This window comes from Argopecten irradians, chromosome 11 (genome assembly GCF_041381155.1).
Source record: "Argopecten irradians isolate NY chromosome 11, Ai_NY, whole genome shotgun sequence".
Lineage (NCBI taxonomy): Eukaryota > Metazoa > Mollusca > Bivalvia > Pectinida > Pectinidae > Argopecten > Argopecten irradians.
This window is the reverse complement of record NC_091144.1, coordinates 22,179,127-22,202,638: the sequence shown is the minus strand read 5'-3', so window position 1 is coordinate 22,202,638 and position 23,512 is coordinate 22,179,127. Positions and strand designations below refer to the sequence as shown.

General features: G+C 37.6%; 3 protein-coding genes across 6 annotated transcripts in view; 1 reads left to right on the top strand and 2 right to left on the bottom strand.

Annotated features, from left to right (window-relative positions):
* LOC138335019 (solute carrier family 23 member 1-like) overlaps positions 1-23,512 on the bottom strand; it is a 77,404-nt gene that overhangs the window by 37,605 nt on the left and 16,287 nt on the right. The window lies entirely within an intron of this gene.
* Positions 1-23,512, top strand: part of LOC138335015 (uncharacterized) — a 38,747-nt gene that overhangs the window by 1,884 nt on the left and 13,351 nt on the right. The window contains exon 1 of one of the 4 annotated variants that reach the window (XM_069283909.1): positions 11,326-11,778. The exons of the other annotated variants lie outside the window; for them this stretch is intronic. The gene's annotated coding sequence lies outside the window, so the exon portion shown is untranslated. Of the gene's footprint in view, positions 1-11,325; positions 11,779-23,512 lie in introns of those variants that run through there. 4 annotated transcript variants of the gene reach the window in all.
* LOC138334486 (uncharacterized) lies at positions 7,930-8,844 on the bottom strand. Its single transcript, XM_069283143.1, has one exon. The coding sequence runs from the start codon at positions 8,842-8,844 to the stop codon at positions 7,930-7,932; it is 915 nt and encodes a 304-aa protein (XP_069139244.1).

Genomic DNA, 23,512 nt, shown 5'->3' with positions numbered 1-23,512 from the left:
ACATAATTATGTTTCTGCATGTAGTAATTGTAAAGTTCATACTAATAATTTTATGCTACAATGTGGATTGTACTCAGTTAGTAATTCATGATCATGATCACTTGTCATGGATATATCTGATAATGCCGATACACTGGTCTAAGTTTATGTCCGGTCTTCGATGGGGTAGAACATGTGGGCTTACCAGACTTCGTATGAATGTATACATCGCTGTATTGTTATACAAAGAACCAAAGTGTAAGATCTATATAGCAGGTAACGACATGGCGTGTTTGTGTTTACATTCATTTGTTTACGAGTTTTGTCGAGCCACCCCATGGGAGGCCTCATCAGGTAACACAAACGTGTGTTCGGTTTCGATGTACATTTCAATAAAGCCAGATTAGGCCATATAGGCATCTATAAATCGTTAATACAAAAATACATAAGATCAGCAAATAAAATAGTAATTATAATTTTGTTAATTGCTTGCTTTCCATTCAAGAACAAACACTTTTTAAATTGTATTAGCCTAGTTTTATATAGAAACTACATGTAAATACATAAGTTACATGTACAACATGAATTTTAGGTCCACGCGTGGAATGCGTGGGTTCGTAACTTGCAGTCGATCGCGATCGAGCAAACTTGACCGCTAAATTGTCGTTGTTTGAAGAATTGGTCTCCCTCTTCACCACGTTCCAACAGACGCATGTGTGTGTTCGCTGACACGTATAAGTTTGGCGAGTTGCGTTCGCCATGCATGATGTTGAAGTTTGTTAGGGAAATCCCACTTTTTATGTGCCTACGCATGCGTACTAGATTGTTTTGGCTCTGGGGCGGAACTACGGATTTCCCCTCTTCGAAGAGGGGTTTTCTATTGTTTTTGAAAAACATGGAAATGTTGGGCATTTTTTATTAGCAGATATTTTCATAAGGATATATGCTCTACTATTCAGCAAAGTTTGGTACTTTATGACGATATTTTTTTTCACCCCAAAACATAATGGGGCTTTAACTATGCATTACAAAATTTTAAATCCTGTACAGGAAAAACACAAATGTACGGTGGCCCATTTGAGCCGTCAAATTACTACTTCTGATTAAAGTAGAACTAGTTGTACATTTATAACTTGACGAAGTATACATGACCATTTACTCTGAAGTTGTTGTGCATTTATCTACTTCAAGTAAACGGTCATACACGTGTAACGGAGCCGTCGGTTACTCGTCTCAGTACACGTACACTAAAAGTCAGCTGGTAGCGCTTGACTTAGGTTCTGTACAATAGCTAGTAGCGCTATATATGAATATGGTAGCTGGTAACGCTAACCTCAACAAACTGGTTCCACGGTAAAATTTTAGCCTACGTTTCTCAAACTAACTCAAGAATTGTGTACCGCATTTAGATTTTATTACGTGACGTGAGACATAGTATTCAAGTACATAAACAAGCTGACAAAGCATAATCAACATTATAAAATGGAGTATAAAAGGACCCCGAGCAGACGCTAAATGGCCGTAAATATATAGCCTAAATATAATAAAAAAAAATACATAAAACCCTTCAAAGCGAAGAGGAAAAACTATTATGAGACTATAATTAAATGTACTTACCATTAAAACTTTTGGGTTTCTGGCCGAATATGGAGTCAAATGAAGGTCTTAGCCTATCAAATCTAAGTCTAAGTAAACAAACGGAAACGCTCGTTCTTTTTATTACCCCCCCCATGGTGATCAACAACCAATAAAAACAACGTACTTTCGACCCATGGGTTTTAGCCAATCTGTATAGGGGAAAATAAACATCGGTGTTTATTTTACGAACAACCAACATTCTCATACTTTCCCGCTACTACGTCAGCCAAAATCCTGTGGCGGAAAAAAAAAAATACGTAATCGCTGTCACTCGCCACACATGCGCACTCTCACAACAAGGGCAGCTTCCCAATCACAGAACAGACTCCACACCAAAGACTGGACATAAACTTAGGTAATTACCACTTACACACACACAATTACTCCATCGAGTACACACACATCGATACACCAATATCCTACAAACGTATATCTCTCCAAGTTGCACAACACAAGCCACATACCGAGTACAAATTCTCACACAAAACAACGCTGTCAAAACCTGTAGTTGTTCGTTCTAATATACAGAGGACCCGCGATAAATACTGGTTCAATAGGGAAAACTATAAAATTCAGGGATCGGGATTTCCCTAACGTTCGTTTAACACTACACTAGTCCGGCAATTCGAATTAGCCGTTATTTGTAACTGATGGAAATTTCTTTTACCATGTCCGCAATAAGATTGTCGCCACGTATAATAAAATCCAAGCCAGTTTGGACGTGTGAAGCAATACACACGGTATCTTTTTGTCATAACGACGCTAGATGGTTTCGTAAAACATCCGTGAATTCTCAGTAGTGGAGTCAGGACACTGCGAACTAAAATGGCGTGTCCTCGGGCAACCGAATCATTTGTCTCTAATGAATGCGGTACTATGGTCATTCACGCTGAATGTCCGACAATGCTTCTTTCCAGTTTTATACCAGTAAGATAAACGTAACGCAAACTTATATGTCAGTATACCGTATATTTTCACACCAACATAGCGTCTTCCTGAGATTTACCACGGTAGAAAATGAAAGTCAAAGTGAGTGTGCATAACGATCTCAAGTTAGTTCCGGTCTTTACAAAATTATTTGTATCTTCCCACCCGCCCCCATTTTGGGTAGGGAGTATCCGTTGAAGTTGTATGCGAGTTTACGCACTGATTTGGCACTGTATGTGAAGCCCCCGACATAGGAACCTGTTAGTCCGGGATCTTCGTGATCTTGTCATACGTTTTGTATTCAACACAGGTAATAAATCTTAAAATCGATTGCGAAAATCTCCATTTTTGGGCGGTTTATTTTAACACTGCGAAACTTTGACATTCTGCTATCAAGTCAGAAGAAACAGATATACAGTTTCGACGAATACAGACATCTTTAGATAATAGGAGAATGTGTTGTTACTTGAGGCCGTATATGCACAAAATTTGACAGTTAGAATAACTTTTAATTGAAACACGATTTATGCCTATTTACAGGGTTGTAAGCTGTCACCCTTCGATATAAGTGAAGATCTGGCTGTTTTAATTTTTGGACTAGAATGAATCAAAAGTCAAATGAACAAAGCATTTTCGCGATTTAACATACTTTCTTGTACATAAAAACAAACAATATCAAGAGGACAAATAAGTGGTGATGTTTGATTTACACAGTCCCCTGTATTGTACTATACCTTGAAATATGAATTGGTACAAGCCAATGATGCAAGAACTCCATGTGGGTTCATATTATAGAGGGGTTCGTATACCGTGTCAATACATTTAATTTTGACTCCATGTTTTCAACTTGCGGATGAATTATAATATTTGTTAAAGTAGAATTATTAGGATCATCTGTTAGCAAATTTTAGATGGGTTAGCATAAGACTGATCCAAGGAATAGTTAATTATCGTGCAAATGTTACATTGAAGATGGCTTCGCATATGATGTCAAAATGGAAGTATCAGGGATCCTTAAACTAGTTCATTTTCAGGTGGTAACATAATCGTTTTTCAAGAATAGAAGTAATTGACTAAATCTAGTCCATTTTCAGTCTGTAACGTGTAATGTATGTGTGTTCTTTGAAATAGCCCCGGTATAATGTAATGGCGATCCATGTAACGGTTTCCAATTCGCTGAGCTGGCTGAATATGTAGGATCAAAATATGAGTCACAATATTGATCCTCTGGTCCAATGTGCATGATGGTACTGAAGTCTAGTGTTCGAAATATTAGTAAGCCCTCATCTGGTCATTATTTCTGGATGGGCTTAGATATAGAGACCAGGAGAAGTGCTTTTGAGGGCAGATATTGCGCAAAGTGATCAGAACAATACGATTATACCTGTCAGGGTACGACGGAATTTGACAAGATTAGCCCCTAGTCGCTATTTGACCTATCTTAATAAATGTTTTCAGTCTCTCGAAATGATGTGCTGTTTCGCTATATATGGCCAAGATAGCTCAGTGGATTGGAAACATATATGATAAACACCGTGTCTGACTCAGCTGGAAACAGATAGACCAGATCTTACAAATGACCAAACTCATTGCACGGACTTGTCGCGAAAGAAGAGGAGAATGTGTGCGATTGGATTTCCACATCCTCCATGCCAGACAGAAACTAAGTATTGGGAGCCTTTAACTTCAGGAAGGAATATTAGCAGATCATCCTGAAGAATCTGCAATTTGCTCCGATATATCAATTTTTCCAGGTATGTCAATGGGTGAAAATATATATGTCAAATGTTGTCTGCCTGGCTGCTGCTCGTAGTAGTGATGCGGCGTATCCCTCCATATAACGAGATGGGGCTCCAATAAAGAAATATCTAGGATCTCCGGAAAGTTCGTGTGTGTTGTTGTCTGTGTTTGTAGAGTTGTCTTGTTTATCTATATCTACAGTGTTGATCCCCGTTGATGTTGTGGTTAATTGTGGTGGTGTGGCTGTGGTTGTTGCTATTTCAATATCTGTCTTTACTAGGTCTAGAATGAAATCACTATCCAAAAATGTTTCTTATTCCTCAGGGGAATTCCAAGTATGCGCTGGTTGAAGTAAGGGTGTTAGTGTTAATGTGGATAGAGGGTCTTCAGTTTCCATGTGGAAATCTGTGGTTGCTGTGGTTGTAGTGGTTGAAGTGGTGGTGGTACTTTTCTCTGGCGGTGTCTGTTGTCTCTTCGGCTGCTGTTCAGGTGTTGTGTTTCATGTGTCTGGCCTTGTAGGTCTTGGGTTTGGCGTTCTATGTCTCGTGTCTGGTGTTGTGCGTTTTGTTGCAGTGTTGACCCTTGGCCGACCAGTTTTCTTTTTAACTTCTGGGAAATCGTGTTGATAGATGTGCTTCCGCATCAGTTATGCCTTGTTCTTGACGCAGGAAAAATCACAACCTGCTCTTGGACAATATATCGATGAACATTTCGCCGATGCCGCTGATACCTTTCTCTGTCATGGGATCTCTTACCGAAGACTTCGCACTGGTACCGTGTTTCAGCCATGTAACGGCTGTTGCCATATCTGTACATCTGAATTATATAAAAATTTTGCTCTTTCAAGATCATGCGACCACTTCGACTATGTCACATAATTTAGCTTGACGAGTTACAGCTACTGGTGTGGTTACTAGCCAACGTCTAGTGTGATCATAGTAGGGTTTTAGTCTACACATATTTATTGTTATAATCTTGGATTTTGGTCCTTTCTGAATTTGGTAAACAAGATCAGACAGCTTCTGGATTACTGTATATGGTCCCTCCCAATTCCTTTGTAATTTTGCGTGCTGTACCCTTCACAAATTTTTGACCTCTAAGCCAAACAGGATCCCCTTCCATATAGGAAGTGTTAGTGGCCTTAATATCATAATTTCTCTTCTGGCGATCACTAGCTTTCTTCATCTTTTCCCGCGCAGAATAATGAATGCTCCACATTCTATCAACAAGGTCCTCTATCCTTTCGCTTCCTATTTCTCTATCCTCCTTTGGGGGTTTTCCATACAAGATATCTATAGGTAAATCCAATTCGCGTCCAAACATCATCATAGAAGGGGACTCGCCTGTAGTTTCATGTATCGAAGAACATATGCCCACATAGCAAGGGGTAACATCTTTCCCCAGTCCCTCTGGTTCTTGTTAATAACTTTACTTAGCATATCTATATCTATGGTTCTGTTTAACCTTTCAACCATTCCACCACTTTGTGGATGATAAGAAGTTGTACGTGTCTTGTGTATCTGTAACCGACTACACAGTTCTTTGAAAAGTTTGCCCTCAAACTGTCTTCCTTGGTCACTATGAATTTGTTTAGGTATTCCATACCTTGATATGAATCCATTGACTAATGCGTCTGCTACTGTCTGTTTCAGCTTCCTGGTTTTGAATGGGAAAAGCTTCTGCCCATTTAGTGAAGTAGTCCATGACAATCAGAAGATGTTTATTTCCGTTTTCTGTTTCTGGGAGATTAACTATAATATCTAACGCTATTCTTTCCATAGGTGCCCCTACTAAATATTGTTTCATTTCTCCTCTATTAAACCGAGTGTTTTTCTTCCGAGACTGACAGTCAGAACATCTTAAGATCCACCTACGTGTATGAGTGTAATATCCACTCCAGTAAAATCTACGGCGAATACGTGCCATGGTCCTGGTTATTCCAAAATGTCCTGCAGTAGCCTCACTGTATAACTGTTGTAATACATCTTTTTGCCAACATTTTGGTACTATTAACTGCCACCTCTCCTCGTTGGTACCTTCATCCATCCATTTTCGATATAAGATATCATTTCGGAGACTTATACGATCCCACTGAGACCAATATGCTTTGACTTCTACAGAGAGATGAGAAATATCTCTCCAGTCAGGACGCTTTCCTTCTCTCTTCCATATTTGAATATGTTTCAAAGTTTGATCTTTAGCTTGTGCCTCCTTAATATCTTCCATGGATCTTCCTTCTATCCAGTTTGAAGCAGTTTCATTAAGCTCTACAAGTGGTTCAGGTACCTTAGACATTGTTTTCTTTTCCTTCCTTGTCATCTGGTTTATCTGATGAACATGTTCACACTTTTGGTGTTGACCAGCTACTTCTTCGTTATGCTCCCTCTTATCACACTATCTTCAAGAAGTACAGGGTCTTCGAGACAAACCATCTGCGTTACCATGTTGTTTCCCAGCCCGGTGTTGAATGGTGTAATCATATGTGTCGAGAACCTCTATCCATCTAGCTAACTGCCCCTCCGGATTTTTAAAACGTCGAAGCCAGTTAAGAGCACCATGGTCAGTTCTGATTAGTACATTAGTGCCATACAAATAATAGTGAAAGTGTTTAACTGACTCTACAACAGCTAATAGTTCTCTGCGTGTTACGCAATATTGCCTTTCACATTTAGTCAAACTCCTACTGTAATAGCATACAGGATGTTCGCCGTCCTCATGTACTTGTGATAGTACACTTCCAATCCCAAATCCACTGTATCTGTATCCAATATAAATGTTTTCTTTGGGTCAGGGTATGATAAAATGGGAGAAGTTATTAACCGTGTTTTCAAAGTCTGGAATGCTTCTTCGCACTCACTACTCTACTTGAATATACTGTCTTTCTCAGTCAGTTTGTGTAGAGGTCTAGCTTTGGCGGCAAATCCTTTAATGAATTTTCTATAATAAGATGCAAGACCAACGAAACTTCTCAACTCTTTAACTGTCGTAGGTGTTGACCATGACTTCACTGCTTCAATCTTTCCAGGGTCTGGAGATACAAAGATGTGCTCCCTTCTCAGATACAATATGACCTAGAAATTTAACCTTTTTCTGAAATAGTTTACATTTCTTTGGAGATATCTTAAGGCCTGCCTCACCTATTTTCTTAGGGATTTCTTGTAGCCTATTTTGATGGTCTTCAAATGAAAATATGATTTCATCATCAATATATATCAGACAAGTTTGCCATTGGCATGGTGCTAGAACACTCTCAAGTAATCGTTGAAAACTTGCTCTAGCGTTGCATAGTCCGAAAGGCATGGACTTAAATTCATTAAGCCCACTTGAAGTAACAAATGCTGTTTTCTCTCTGTCTGTGGGGTTAACTTCCACTTGCCAATATCCACTTTGCATGTCAATAACAGAGAACCATTTAGATCCACGGAGGGCATCGAGAGAATCATCAATACGAGATAAAGGGTAAGAATCCTTCACGGTAAGTTCATTTAATTTCCTGTAATCTATACAAAATCTAATTGATGAATCTGCTTTCTTTACTAGAACTATTGGTGAAGCCCATGGTGACATGGAAGGTGTAATTACGCCTGCATTTAACATTCGCTTGACTTCCTGTTCAGCTACATCCTTCTTGGCTAAAGGTAACCTTCAAGGTGCTTGTTTTACCGGTTTTGCATTCCCCGTATCAATTTTATGATAAACAAGATTTGTTTTCCCCAAATCATCTTTGTTCTTAGCAAATACTTTCTCATTCGTCTTTAGTATCTTTTTCAGCTGCTTGGTCTCCGCGTCGACAAGGTGCTGCTTACTAGATTCTACAATAATTTCCATGTGCTCAGGAAAACTCTCATCTCCTACAGGTCTCTCCTCCATTCGACACAGATACTCATCTTCCTCATCGGTCGACTCATCTATATCCTTGAGGTGACATGCTCGGACTACCAAGCATTCTGCTGCTATTGTTTTCTTATATAATGTCTGAGGTGACCCTGTCACATTGGCGACTGGAACTGGTATGACTTTGGATGTTGGTTCAAATATACTTTTCCCCACTAAGACTCCTATCTTTGCTAATTTAGAGCTACCGTCATTAATGATGGCCTCATGACCTACTGGTATATCTCCAACTATTCTAGTGGGTATCATCATCTCACTACTGGCAGGTTTCACAACATTTTCGTCAAGGGACAACTTAAACACTGAGGTTGCTCTCTGACTCTCCAAGTAACTTTTAGCTGTCTCACCATTGAACTCTACTGTTCCTCTCCCAACATCCATAACACAGTTATTATGTCTCATAAAAGCATATCCGATGACAGCCGGTATTTCAATATCTGCTACCAGCATGCGACATCTCATTACTTTCCCTGATATCTCTAGTGGAAACATTGCCATCCCCATCGGCGTAATGACCTTCCCATCGGCCACCCTCAGTTGTCCACATTTACCACTCAAATCTGGTCGCTTGCTCTCCGGTAACCTCAAATACATCTTGCTACTAAGTACAGAAATCGTCGCTCCAGTATCTATTAAACCATCTATCTGTTTACCATACAGAGCCATCTGTAAATATAATCCGTCATCATGAGTATGTTTTATTTCTAACACACATTGGGGGCTTCCCCTAGTTTCGTCTATATCTCCATCTTCACTATCATCTCTTTTCTCTTGGGTTACCACATGCCCCTCTGTCTTAACCCTTACTGGTTTAAATTACCCATATTCTGATTTCCAGGTTTACCATTTGTATTTGGTTGTCTCCCCTGTATCATCTGTACTTGTTGTCTCTGCTTTTTGGGCTTTTTGCAATCTCTCGCAATGTGACCTGATTTATGGCAATTAAAACAGGTACGAGTCTCCGCATTTGTCCTTCGTTCCTCCATCTTTGCAATTTGATGGTCCTCCTGTACTTCTGGATTTCCATAGTCGTCATATCTGGTAAAGTTCTGTTGCCGAATGCTATGGCGAGCTGTTCCATTCTTTCTCTGATGACTAACCATAAAGGCTTCATACTTCAGGGCTGCATTCAATGCTGCGTCATTAGTTTCGGAACTTGCCTGGCACACAGACCATTCCATTTCTCTATCTGTAACAGATTCTTTGAAACATCTGTAAGCTAAACTCTCTCTGACTTCTACTGGTGTTGTAGGGTAACCTAACCTTACAAGGCGCTTAATATCCTGTGCCAAATCAGTTAAACTTTCATTGGGTTTTCTTGTCCTGGATGTAATTTGAGCTCTGTACATCTCGCATTTGTTTTTTGGTTCAAATCTAGCTGTCAAAGTGTTGACCAATTCATTATATGATCGTATATCCTCCGCTCTAAGATCGGAAATGACACCCCTGGCTGCTCCAGTCATTGATGTGGCTAATTTCAAAGTTTTGATTTCATCACTCCACTGGTTTAACTTTGATATCAACTGGTAGTGGACAAGATAATCTGTCCAGCTTGATTTCCCATCATATGTGTCTGGTTTAGTAAATATACCCTTCAGTCTATTCTCAGCATCTGGCCTTGAATTCAAAGTAATGGTGTTATTACCTGGTAACGGTACAACAGAGCTTTCATCATCATGTATTTCCAAGATTGGTGTATTGGAACTGGTATCATATCCAACTGACTCATTGCTCCTCTGTGTAATTTTGTCTTGCTGACCAGAACTTGAAGCAAGTACTTTATCAAGGCGCGCTAACACTTCTGATAGGGTAGTTTCTACAGATTTCTCTAATTTTTCATGGGATTGGACCAAGGTTTGTTCTAATGAATCAAATCTTTCCTCTAAAAACATCCACCCTAGCTATGGTCTTGCTAATTCTGACATATCTTCCTGCTATCTGCTATCTGCCACACCAGTACTAGCAAACTAGCATAGTCTACCCTAGCTTGTCTTCTACTCTTTGATCTAGGCATATTTCTAACAAATATTCACTGACATAAAAATTTGAAAAGTGGTACACAATTTTCTATATCTTATCCTGAGACTACAGTTACAATAAAAATTCTACACTGATTTATTTTGATCCCACCGCTGCCACCAAATGTAACGGAGCCGTCGGTTACTCGTCTCAGTACACGTACACTAAGCGTACACGTCAGCTGGTAGCGCTTGACTTAGATCTGTACAATAGCTGGTAGCGCTATATATGTATATGGTAGCTGGTAAGGCTAACCTCAACAACTGGTTCCACGGTAAAATTAGCCTACGTTTCTCAAACTAACTCAAGAATTGTGTACCACATTGAGATTTTATTACATGAAACATACTATTCAAGTACATAAACAAGCTGACAAAGCATAATCAACATTATTAACGAAGTTTAAAAGGACCCGAGCAGACGCTACATGGCCGTAAATCTAGCCTAAATATAATAAGAAATACAAAAAACCCTTCAAAGTGAAGATGAAAAACTATTATGAGACTATTATAAAATGTACTTACATTAACTTATGGGTTTCTGGCCGAATATGGAGTCAAATGAAGGTCTTAGCCTATCAAATCTAAGTCTAAGTTTAAGTAAACAACGGAAACGCTCGTCCTTTTATACCCCCATGGTGATCAACAACCAATAAAAACAGCGTATTTCGACCCATGGGTTTTAGCCAATCGTATAAGGGAAAATAAACATAGGTGTTTATTTTACGTACAACAACATTCATACTTTCCCGCTATACGTCAGCGCAAATCCCTGTGCCGGAAATACGTAATCGCCGTCACTCGCCACACATGACAACTCTCACATCAATGGCAGCTTCCATCACAGAACAGACTCCACACAAAGACTGGACATAAACTTAGATAATTACCACTTACACACACACAATTACTCCATCTAGTGCACACACATCGATACATACGATATCCATACAAACGTACATTCTCTCCAAGCGGCACAACACAATCACAAACCGATACAAATCTCACACAGACACCGCTGTCAAACCACAGGTGTTCGTTTCTAATATAAGTATAAGTATAATACTGGGTCAAGGTCTATAACTTCAAATACAGCTGTAGACAGACCACGCAAACAAAAATAAAAACCTCAAGGAATACATAGACTACGCCTAGCTTAATTGTAAGATGAAACTTTTACCTTTAAGATGGTGCATAATAATCCTAGTTTGTTTTGGTGGTATTTTTGTAACGATGCTAGATGTTTCGAAAACACCGTGATTCTCAACTGGTCAGACACTGTGGTGTCCTCGGCATCAGACCCTTTATCTCTAATAGGAACCGGTCATACCGCTGCATTTCCGACAATACTTCCTTTCCAGTTTTATACAATAAGATAAACGTAACTCAACTTACTATATTTTACACCAACATAGCGTCTTCTTGAGATACCACGGGAGAAAGTTAATTCCGCTCTACAAATTATTTGTATCTTCCGCCATTTTGAGGGGTCATCCATGGTGTTGTATCGAGTACGCTGATTGGCTGTATGAAGCTGACGGAACCTCTCGGGACTCTTTGTGATCTTGTCATCGTTTGTAAGGTAAATCAAATCGATCCGAAAATCTTTTTTGGCGGTTTTTTTTAAACTGCGAAACCACATCTGCTACAAGATGACAGATATACAGTTTCGACGACAGACATTTTAGATAATGGCAGTTGTTACTTGGTATGGCAAAATTAATATTAATTTCATTAGAATAACATTTAATTCACGATTTCTATTTACAGGTTTTAAGCTTTCACATTATATAAGTAATCTACTTTCAATTTTGGACTAGAAAAAAATCAAAAACACGCATTTAACATATTTCACACAAAAAAACAACCAAGAGGACAAATAACTGATCTGATCAAATCACACAGCACAGTTTTGTAGAATTTAACAGATGTCAAAATAGAAGGACTCCATGTGGTTCAATTACATAAGATTGAATATGGTGTCAAAATAGAAGGACTCCATCTGGTCAAACTGCAGATGATTGAATATGATGTCAAAAAAGAAGTAAGGACTCCATCTGGTCCAATTGCAGATGGTTAAATATGGTGTCAAAATAGGAGTATCCCCATCTGGTCCAATTGCAGATGGTTGAATATGGTGTCAAAATAGAAGTAAGGACTCCATCTGCAATTACAGATGGTTGAATATGGTGTCAAAATAGAAGTAAGGACTCCATCTTGTCCAATTGCAGATGGTTGAATAAGGTGTCAAAATAGAAGTACCGGTAAGGACTCCATCTGGTCCAATTGCAGATGGTTGAATATGGTGTCAAAATAGAAGTAAGAACTTCATCTGGTCCAATTGCAGATGGTTGAATATGGTGTCAAAATAGAAGTTAAAATAAGGACTCCATCTGGTCCAATTGCAGATGGTTGAATATGGTGTCAAAATAGAAGTTAATTTAAGGACTCCATCTGGTCCAATTGCAGATGGTTGAATATGGTGTCAAAATAGAAGTAATTTAAGGACTCCATCTGGTCCAATTGCAGATGGTTGAATAAGGTGTCAAAATAGAAGTTAAAATAAGGACTCCATCTGGTCCAATTGCAGATGGTTGAATATGGTGTCAAAATAGAAGTTAATTTAAGGACTCCATCTGGTCCAATTGCAGATGGTTGAATATGGTGTCAAAATAGAAGTAAGGACTCCATCTGGTCCAATTGCAGATGGTTGAATATGGTGTCAAAATAGAAGTTAAAATAAGGACTCCATCTGGTCCAATTGCAGATGGTTGAATAAGGTGTCAAAATAGAAGTAAGGACTCCATCTGGTCCAATTGCAGATGGTTGAATATGGTGTCAAAATAGAAGTTAAAATAAGGACTCCATCTGGTCCAATTGCAGATGGTTGAATAAGGTGTCAAAATAGAAGTTAAAATAAGGACTCCATCTGGTCCAATTGCAGATGGTTGAATAAGGTGTCAAAATAGAAGTAAGGACTCCATCTGGTCCAATTGCAGATGGTTGAATAAGGTGTCAAAATAGAAGTTAAAATAAGGACTCCATCTGGTCCAATTGCAGATGGTTGAATAAGGTGTCAAAATAGAAGTTAAAATAAGGACTCCATCTGGTCCAATTGCAGATGGTTGAATAAGGTGTCAAAATAGAAGTAAGGACTCCATCTGGTCCAATTGCAGATGGTTGAATATGGTGTCAAAATAGAAGTTAAAATAAGGACTCCATCTGGTCCAATTGCAGATGGTTGAATAAGGTGTCAAAATAGAAGTTAAAATAAGGACTCCATCTGGTCCAATTGCAGATGGTTGAATATGGTGTCAAAATAGAAGTTAAAATAAGGACTCCATCTGGTCCAATTGCAGATGGTTGAATAAGGTGTCAAAATAGAAGTAAGGACTCCATCTGGTCCAATTGCAGATGGTTGAATATGGTGTCAAAATAGAAGTTAAAATAAGGACTCCATCTGGTCCGATTGCAGATGGTTGAATATAGTGTCAAAATAGAAGTAAGGACTCCATCTGGTCCAATTGCAGATGGTTGAATAAGGTGTCAAAATAGAAGTTAAAATAAGGACTCCATCTGGTCCAATTGCAGATGGTTGAATAAGGTGTCAAAATAGAAGTAAGGACTCCATCTGGTCCAATTGCAGATGGTTGAATAAGGTGTCAAAATAGAAGTAAGGACTCCATCTGGTCCAATTGCAGATGGTTGAATAAGGTGTCAAAATAGAAGTAAGGACTCCATCTGGTCCAATTGCAGATGGTTGAATATGGTGTCAAAATAGAAGTTAAAATAAGGACTCCATCTGGTCCAATTGCAGATGGTTGAATAAGGTGTCAAAATAGAAGTAAGGACTCCATCTGGTCCAATTGCAGATGGTTGAATAAGGTGTCAAAATAGAAGTAAGGACTCCATCTGGTCCAATTGCAGATGGTTGAATAAGGTGTCAAAATAGAAGTAGAAGTAAGGACTCCATCTGGTCCAATTGCAGATGGTTGAATAAGGTGTCAAAATAGAAGTTAAAATAAGGACTCCATCTGGTCCAATTGCAGATGGTTGAATAAGGTGTCAAAATAGAAGTAAGGACTCCATCTGGTCCAATTGCAGATGGTTGAATAAGGTGTCAAAATAGAAGTTAAGGACTCCATCTGGTCCAATTGCAGATGGTTGAATATGGTGTCAAAATAGAAGTTAAAATAAGGACTCCATCTGGTCCAATTGCAGATGGTTGAATATGGTGTCAAAATAGAAGTTAAGGACTCCATCTGGTCCAATTGCAGATTTTTTGAATAAATTGTCAAAATAGAAGTTAAGGACTCCATCTGGTCCAATTGCAGATGGTTGAATATGGTGTCAAAATAGAAGTTAAAATAAGGACTCCATCTGGTCCAATTGCAGATGGTTGAATATGGTGTCAAAATAGAAGTTAATATAAGGACTCCATCTGGTCCAATTGCAGATGGTTGAATGAGGTGTCAAAATAGAAGTTAAAATAAGGACTCCATCTGGTCCGATTGCAGATGGTTGAATATGGTGTCAAAATAGAAGTTAAAATAAGGACTCAATCTGGTCCGATTGCAGATGGTTGAATATAGGTGTCAAAATAGAAGTAAGGACTCCATCTGGTCCAATTGCAGATGGTTAATATGGTGTCAAAATAGAAGTTAAAATAAGGACTCCATCTGGTCCGATTGCAGATGGTTGAATAAGGTGTCAAAATAGAAGTAAGGACTCCATCTGGTCCAATTGCAGATGGTTGAATATGGTGTCAAAATAGATGTAAGGACTCCATCTGGTCCAATTGTATATGGTTAAATATGGTGTCAAAATAGAAGTTAAAATAAGGACTCCATCTGGTCCGATTGCAGATGGTTGAATATAGTGTCAAAATAGAAGTAAAGGACTCCATCTGGTCCAATTGCAGATGGTTGAATATGGTGTCAAAATAGATGTAAGGACTCCATCTGGTCCAATTGTATATGGTTGAATAAGGTGTCAAAATAAAAGTAAGGACTCCATCTGGTCCAATTGCAGATGGTTGAATAAGGTGTCAAAATAGAAGTAAGGACTCCATCTGGTCCAATTGCAGATGGTTGAATAAGGTGTCAAAATAAAAGTAAGGACTCCATCTGGTCCAAATGCAGATGGTGTCAAAATTTGAACAGCCCATCACCTAATGATCGCCAATAAATACTTTTTGATAATTGCAAGATAAGGCCCTGGTAGCTATTTGATTATGATATAAAAGCTATTCAGTCTCTCGAAATGATGTGCTGTTTCCCTAAAGATTGTTTCTTACAACAATATATGCATGTATACTAAATGCATATATTGATAACAGATGCTAGGAAAAACAGCATTTCATAACTCGCACCAAAAAGCAGATGTAAAGTGATGCCATAAATCACTGTTGAAAAGAGGAGGTAATAAATAAATGTAAATGAACATTTTGTTACAAAGTTGTGGTCTACTGTGGGCTTACCATTGTATTATAATCAATATGAACAAGACATTCACAATTTCAGGATGATCTTGATGAATTTATCAAGCATTTAAACATTGCAAATTGATAATTATACATTACAAAAGGTTACAAAAGGTTATATTATATTTACTGAAAAGTATGTATACTTGATTGACATAAAATAGATATTTGAATTATACATAAAAATAATTCTGAATAGCTTTAGTTTCGATATATAATAAAAATAGCATGTAATCAATAATGACTCATACAATTCTCATGATGACATTCTATAGTGATTCTGGCGCTAATTTAGTCAATTATCAAATGGATTATACATCATCATTCAAACATTAACTAACTGCTGGCTTGTACAAATTCATCTCAAAATTCTTCAAATTCTCAATATCATCTTTAGGACTATTGAATTATTAAAAAGAAATTTTCTTCAATTTTACTTATTACATAACATAAATTGTTACCCGACTCTCTATATAAAATGTAAATGAAGTAATTTCGCCTATTGACCGGTCAATAGTTTGACTTCCTAGTGTCTGCATTGTCCACATAAATCTTTAACCACTATAACAATATTCTATTATAAAGGAAAGGTTGACTCAAACCCAGAGTGTATAGTGATTCACAACACTACATGTATTAAGCGTTATGCTGGACTATATACATAATCTCATTAAATGGAACAGTTGGCTCTCTATCACTTTTTATGGAGGTGTGTATACACTCAATCTGATTAAAATACAGATCCTTATTATCACTACGTTAGATAAGAGGATCTGAGAAAATCCCATAATGGGTCATGTCCAGATGACCTTTGTAAATGGCCAATCAAATTGCTGCTGGCAAAATTTTAACGGTGAATTTCAGGGGACGAAATAGTTTGAAAACCTGTCAGAATTATTTCCGTGTAGGTAGTCATCTCGCCCCCAAAGAGCACAATAAAGCCAATCGTATTTTGTATGTTGGGGCGAAATGGCGTTGTATTTGACAGAGCAACGTGCAGAAAATGCATTTGACTTGAATTACACGTGGTATAAAGGTCATCCGAACATGATCCTTACGCCATTTCATTCCTGCCACCCGCCATATTGGAAAAGACAGTCTTTCGACACGCGAGAAATTAGAAACTACATCAATCAACATAGAAACCAAGGTAAGAATGATTTGCTTGCATAAAGATAGTAAACTTCCATTGTAATCATCTCTTTCTAACGCATACTTGTTTAATATATGTGTTGGTGAGTCATCGTGAGTCATCATTTTGGAAATCGTCCTTCACTCTTTCTTGGGTCAAGTAACGATGTAAAAAATCATAAATTCAAGCAAATTTCCTTTTCTGGAATTTTATTATTGTCATCGATAAATAAGTTGAAATATATTCTCCTTATTTTAAGCTGCGGGCTAGTTAGCTCGTAAAGGGCCATTGGTCTTGGGTAGGCTATTCCTTAATATTAAAATTACTTGGCAAACAAGTTGTGTGACGCTAGTCCATTGGAGGCCGGTATATATCCCTATTTATAGGCTATCGAATACTTTTTTGGAAGTTACCGCTGATGGAAAGATTTTCTTTGTACTGTTGCTTCACACGTTATAGTGCCTTTTTCAAAGACACATCAATTATATTAAGTTTAATTATTAATCGTTTTGACAGTTAAAAGTTTTCTGGTTCAGTCACCAGAATAAGTAAGGCACTACTCGAGTACCCTAAAATTTTGATGTTTAAAATTATATTCAGGTTATCATCGATTTACCATAAACAGCTCAAGTTGATGAATCATTGGATATGCCACGTTTTTTTTAGGTTAAATTCGTCTACCCCCTGTTTTTTTTTCCATAATATCAAAGTAATGAGAGTACACTGTCTAATATTACCGATTTTACTGTTGGAGTAGAATGTGATGATGAGGTGCGTATTTCGACCAAACCTTGAAATAATCATCATAAACTCATGTTTAAATAATATTTTTTCAGAAATTCTACTTATCCGTTTTGAAACAGTGGGACACATAAAACTGACAGTTGTGATTTAACATATACACAATGCCATGTTGCATTTCCCAGAATCTGTATTCAGTCTTTATCGCGGCTCTCTTTCCGCTCGGCTAGTATGTGGACCTTTGACGATTGTTATCTTAAAGGGAACCGATCTATGTTCTGCATCGTCTCAGGTAGGGCGTGCTTAGAATTGTGCAGAACTGCTATACACCACTTTCGCCATGATCGCTAAAAAGGGCGCTCTCTAGAATCTTTAGGGTGAAAACTATTTTGCTGGCGTCAATCAGACATCAGACGTGCCCGCTTTGTCTCATTTTACATTAGTAAATATAGAAGATAATCGCCGAAATAATACCTCTAATTGATTTTTTTAACAGGTAATGATTACAAGTTTATAAGTTTTGTTTCTTCTTCCCACTACCTTTCTTGAAATAGTGATTGATTTCTAGCTGATTCACTTTTGCTATGATACTTTTCGTCTAAATTCTTAGAACAAAAGGAGACCGAAATACCTATATCAATGAGTTTATTAGAATTGGTCGGTCAATGTTTATATCAGATTCACTATTTTCAAAAAAAAAAAAAAACTATTGTTACTCAATTAATTATGGGGGAAAAACTTTGATGAAATATCTTGGTTCTGTCCTTTGATGGGGCAACACCATAGAATATATGAAAGGACATACACGGGATGCCTTCCTTAAATGACTATAGCTGTAGCAGTACGTCAATAAAAATCAGCGAATCAACAAGTTTACTTTTGCAGTGGACCAATTCCTGCATTCTTGACTCTATTAAAATTGTTTTCACTGTTTGTTTGATTAAATCAAAGCCCTATTGATAGCCAGGGTCATGTAAGGAAGGCATCTTATGTATGCAGTGTCCTGAGTGTATGAAGTGCGTAGTGTGCGATATGGGAGACTTCGGTATATTTCATGTTGTGTCTTCTTCTATAGTGGAACTCTTGCCCTTTTCATAGTGCTATATCACTGAAACATGCCGCCGACGACACCAAGCAACACATCCCCAGTCACATCATACTGACAACAGACGAACAAGTCGTCCTACTCCCTTAATGCTGAGCGCTAAGCAGGGTGTGTCTCCGCCAGGTGACAGAACCCAGAGCCTACCTCACAGGGGCGAGCTCTCAACCGAAGGCCAAATGTGAGACAGTGTCAAGGAAGACGTTAAGAAGTATAAATTAAGTTAGGAAGAAGAGATGCTATGATAACGATCCTAAATTTAGTCGCCTTTTCTTATCATGCGATAAGGGCAGTAGGTACAATTCTAACGCCCTACCTGCAGGACCACATTTTCATCGTTATTTCATTTTAATGTCATAAGGTCATCTAACCAGAAGGGTCAGGATGACCTACAGTCACCATGCTTTGTCCATGGTCGTGCGCTGTTCGCATTTCGTCGTACGTATAAACTTTTCATTCAAACAACTTCTTCTCAATATCCGAAAGGCCCAAGAAACTGACATTTAGGCATGTAGAATGCTGAAATGATGGACCACCAAGTTTGTGGAAATGAATTACCTTGACCTTCATTCAAGGGTCAAAGAATTCAAAAAAAGGCTAAATCTTTTAACGATTTCTTGTGAATAACTAAGATGCCTAGATACCTGATATAAGGCATTAAGTATGCTGGCATGTTTACAAGGGTCAAATAGGCTAAAAACTTTAAAACGACTTATTGTGAATAACTAAGAGGCATTGGAATCTGATATTGGGACTGTAGAATGATAGCTTAAACGACTACCAAGTTTGTTTGAATGAATGACCTTGACCTACCTTCATGGTCACTTGAGTCAAATAGACTAAAATCTTTAAACGACTTCTTGTGGATAACTAAGAGGACTAGACACCTGGTATTGTACATGTAGCATGTTGGGATGAAGGGCAAATGTCCTAAATCATCTTGCCCGATAGGTCAGGGTGACCTTGAGTGATTGTACTTCGTGCGCCGTCGTTCATAAAACTTTTCATTCAAACGACTTCTCAATAATTGGAAGGCATCAATACATGATGTTAGACCTAACATATTCTTAAATAAAGTGCTACTAAGTTGTTTGTCAAATGAATGACATTGACGTTAATTGAAGGTCACAGGGTTCAAATTGGCAAACATAAACGACTTCTTGACAATAACTAAGACGCCTTGCAGTATGCTGGAATAAAGGACTTCAGACAAGTCAAATATATGAAAATCTTCAAACAGCTTTTCAATATGTGAAAGGCCTAAAGAACTCAGATAGTGGGTCTGTAATATTCCGCATGATTTGTTTACTTTACCTTCTTTCATAGTAACAGTTTTTTAAATATATCAGACACCAAGAACGTCAATTGAAGAGTTCCTAGAGTGAAATATCTTATTTTGTGCCCCAAAAAGTTAAGCAATTTCAGTCCACTGTATTCTTTTTTCTTTACTGTATAGTTTGACTATGTTTTATTGTGTGAATAATAGTCCGAGATGGGCTGTTTGGCTGAAGAATGAAATCCAAATTATGCATGACATGTTTATGACATAAAAAAACAACAGTATATTCTTTTGAGAAATATCTAAGGTCAACATATAAGTTACACCGATATACCATAATACGTTTCGCTACTAAACGGGACATTTGCTTATTAATAAGTAAATAAACCCATGAAGACAGAAATACTTCTGACGATTGGTGTAGGAAATATTATAGGACCCTATTTAACATATTGTCTAGTTCAATATATGACCCTAAAATTAACATTTTGTGATATAGGCAAAAGAAGTTTTTATTTAGATGTAGGTCAAATGTCAATATATATGTCAGTTTGACCTAACTACTTTGGTTCAACCAATTATATAAGATACGTTGTTACTCAACTATTGACGTCGCTAAAGCGGCTTTTGATACATGATAGAGCTCAAGAGAGAAGGACAGATTGTCGTTAACATTTTTAACTCTCAGTACTCTCAGTACCTTTGATATTGGGTCAAGAAATAAAGGGGGGGGTAGGCCGTACAAAAGCTGCAAAAAAGTCGATGTTGACCAGTGATTCATCGACACAATATTTTTCTTGAGTCAATAAATGATATATTGAAGATATTTTTGATTGCTGAAATTTTTTAGGGTACTCGGGTTTGTCATTGTTATCTAAGGAATTTATTAAAAAAACTAATGAAATGAAATTTCTCGTTTTTTCATGAAAAAATAAGAGCAAAACTGGAAATTGCAAGAAAACCCCAACAGATCTATTGACGTATTGTATTATCGTTAAAAAAGATAATACGAAATGCTATGTTATTACACCAAAATAATTTATCTCTTTGTTTTTGTATGTCTTAATATGATCGCTATTAAAGGCGCAAAGTAGGAAATCGGACGTAAAACTTACAAAAGTGGCGCTGTAGTCGCATTGATTAAATCTTTATTCCATGGAGATAAGTACTGGTCCGATACGTATTATGTGCCATTGAATGTATTTGCAACCAAAAAATTAAAAATCGATCGTGGCGGACCATATGCAACACCTCCTTTGGCATTGTATTGAAATATATTTCCTACACAAAAATGCAATCTATGAAAATGCTTCATTATGTCAGCTAACAATGCAAGGCAAAGTGTGAAAAATTTGCCTGTGTGATTTGGACAAAGTCTTGTACGAAGATGATAGAATTTACAAAATTATCCAATCTAAACTGGATGACTCTTAAGAACTTCTTCTCTTTACCGATTTACCTAAAGGGGTTCAAATTGGGAAAACACGGTTTATCTGTAAACACAAAATAGGCCATGGGCTAGGAGGGTCCCACATGCACCCCCCCAAACCTCCGAACCAATATTTTTCTGAACCCTTATGACCCACTGATCACAAATCAAAATGTTAACATTGCATAAGTTTGGATGAACTTCCGGTTATGACGTCATCAAGATGGCCGCCATCTCGAATTTGACTAAAAATTGAAAAATAGTCATAACATTGACATTTTTCAACCGAAGTATACAAATGAGGTATCAAAATGACCACAATAGAACAACAAACACATGTCAGGACCAAAACATCCAATATATGTAGTGATTTCTACGCAGGAAATGAAAAAATCTGATTTTCAAGCTCAAAAATGGTGATTTTTCAGCAAATTTTTCATATTTGGCTTGACGCAGCAAAAATGTTTCCCAACAGCAAACTATTACTTCTAATAAGATTTTTGACCACTTATCAATCAGTTTAAGCAACAAAAACAACAAAAACCAATGTTAACATCGTATAAGTTCCGGTTATTACGTCATCAAGATGGCCACCATCTCGAATTTCACTGAAAAATGCAAAATAGTCATAACACTGACTTTTTTCGACTGAAGTAGACAAATGAGGTATCAAAATGACCAGAATAGAACAACAAATACACGTCAGGACCAAATAATCCAATATATGTAGTGTTTTGAACGCAGGAAATGAAAATACGATTTTAAGCTCAAAAATGGTAATTTTTTCAGCATTTTTTTCATTTTTGGCTTGACGCAGCAATATTGTTTTCAAACAACAAATTATTATTCGTAATCAATTATTTGACCTCTTATCAATCAGTTAAAACAACAACAACAACAACAACAACAACAATATATAGAAATGCAAAAGAGAATTGTTGTTATACCATCATTTGGTTTACAAAACATCACCGGATGCGGCATATGATTGTAATTTTTTTCCAAACCACTGACACTACAGTTTCCTGATGTCCTGGAATTTCCTGAATATAACATTGGCTATTGACGATTTATATCTTAACAAATTTAAATTTAAAATTGGCTGAATATCTATGTAGGACTTCAAAATAATCCATTTTCATGTTCGAAATATTGTAGACTAGCAGCCTATCAAACTGAATTACTACAGCAAAATGCCAACTAATAGCTATAGGGTATCAAATTAAAATTCCGTAAATACCATGACACTTTTCGAAACGTTTTGTGTCTATTAGAATGAGCACATCTATTGTTTATTTCCTGTGTTTAACGTAAGGAAATATAAGATGGTTACTACAGTGTCACAAATTTCTTTCACTAGTTCTTAATGATAATCATTTTCATTGTGCGTGCTTTCTCGCCAGAGTGTCGTCTTCGACCTCGATGTCCTGATGGACATTACATTACCGGGTTACCATCGTGGTTCTAACTTGTCAACCGTCCATGATTTAATATCAGAAACATCGGATTCAGGGATGTTGGAGCTCTTCCTGTCTCCAACCTAGTTTCACCTAGATTCACATATCGTATATGATGTTTCAGACTTCCCCGGCATTATGGAAAAGACACCAGATCAAAATTCTGCGGAGGATTGGGTTGGTTCTCCTTAATTCGTATGAAGCACAAGTCCTCATTCTTGTGAACCTCAGTGACCGTAGGTGGCACAGTTGGATTCTTTGAGGTCATAAATGAGGTATGCAGTGAAGTTTCACTCTTTGCCAAGTCTGGAAAGCACTGTAGAGAACTATTTACGGGAGAGTCTTCAATGGTCTCTTTACGCATACACCAAATGTGACACAACCAGCACCTTCAAGGGACTGGGAAAATTCAGACCAATGAAAAGCATTTAACATTTATGGTCTCATTAATGACCTCGATGATATCACCTGTGCCATTTATGGTTGCACGAGGGTCCACAAGATTGATGAATAGTACTTCATACGAATTATGGAGCTATGCGCTAAGGAGAACTAATTCCACCATTGGAAGAATGTGGATCTTGTGTAATTTCCATTATGCCGGAGAAGTCTGAAACAGCATATACGTACGATATGTTAGAATCTGAAAGAGATCCCACATCCCTGAACCTGTTGTTCTTGATATGAACTCTGA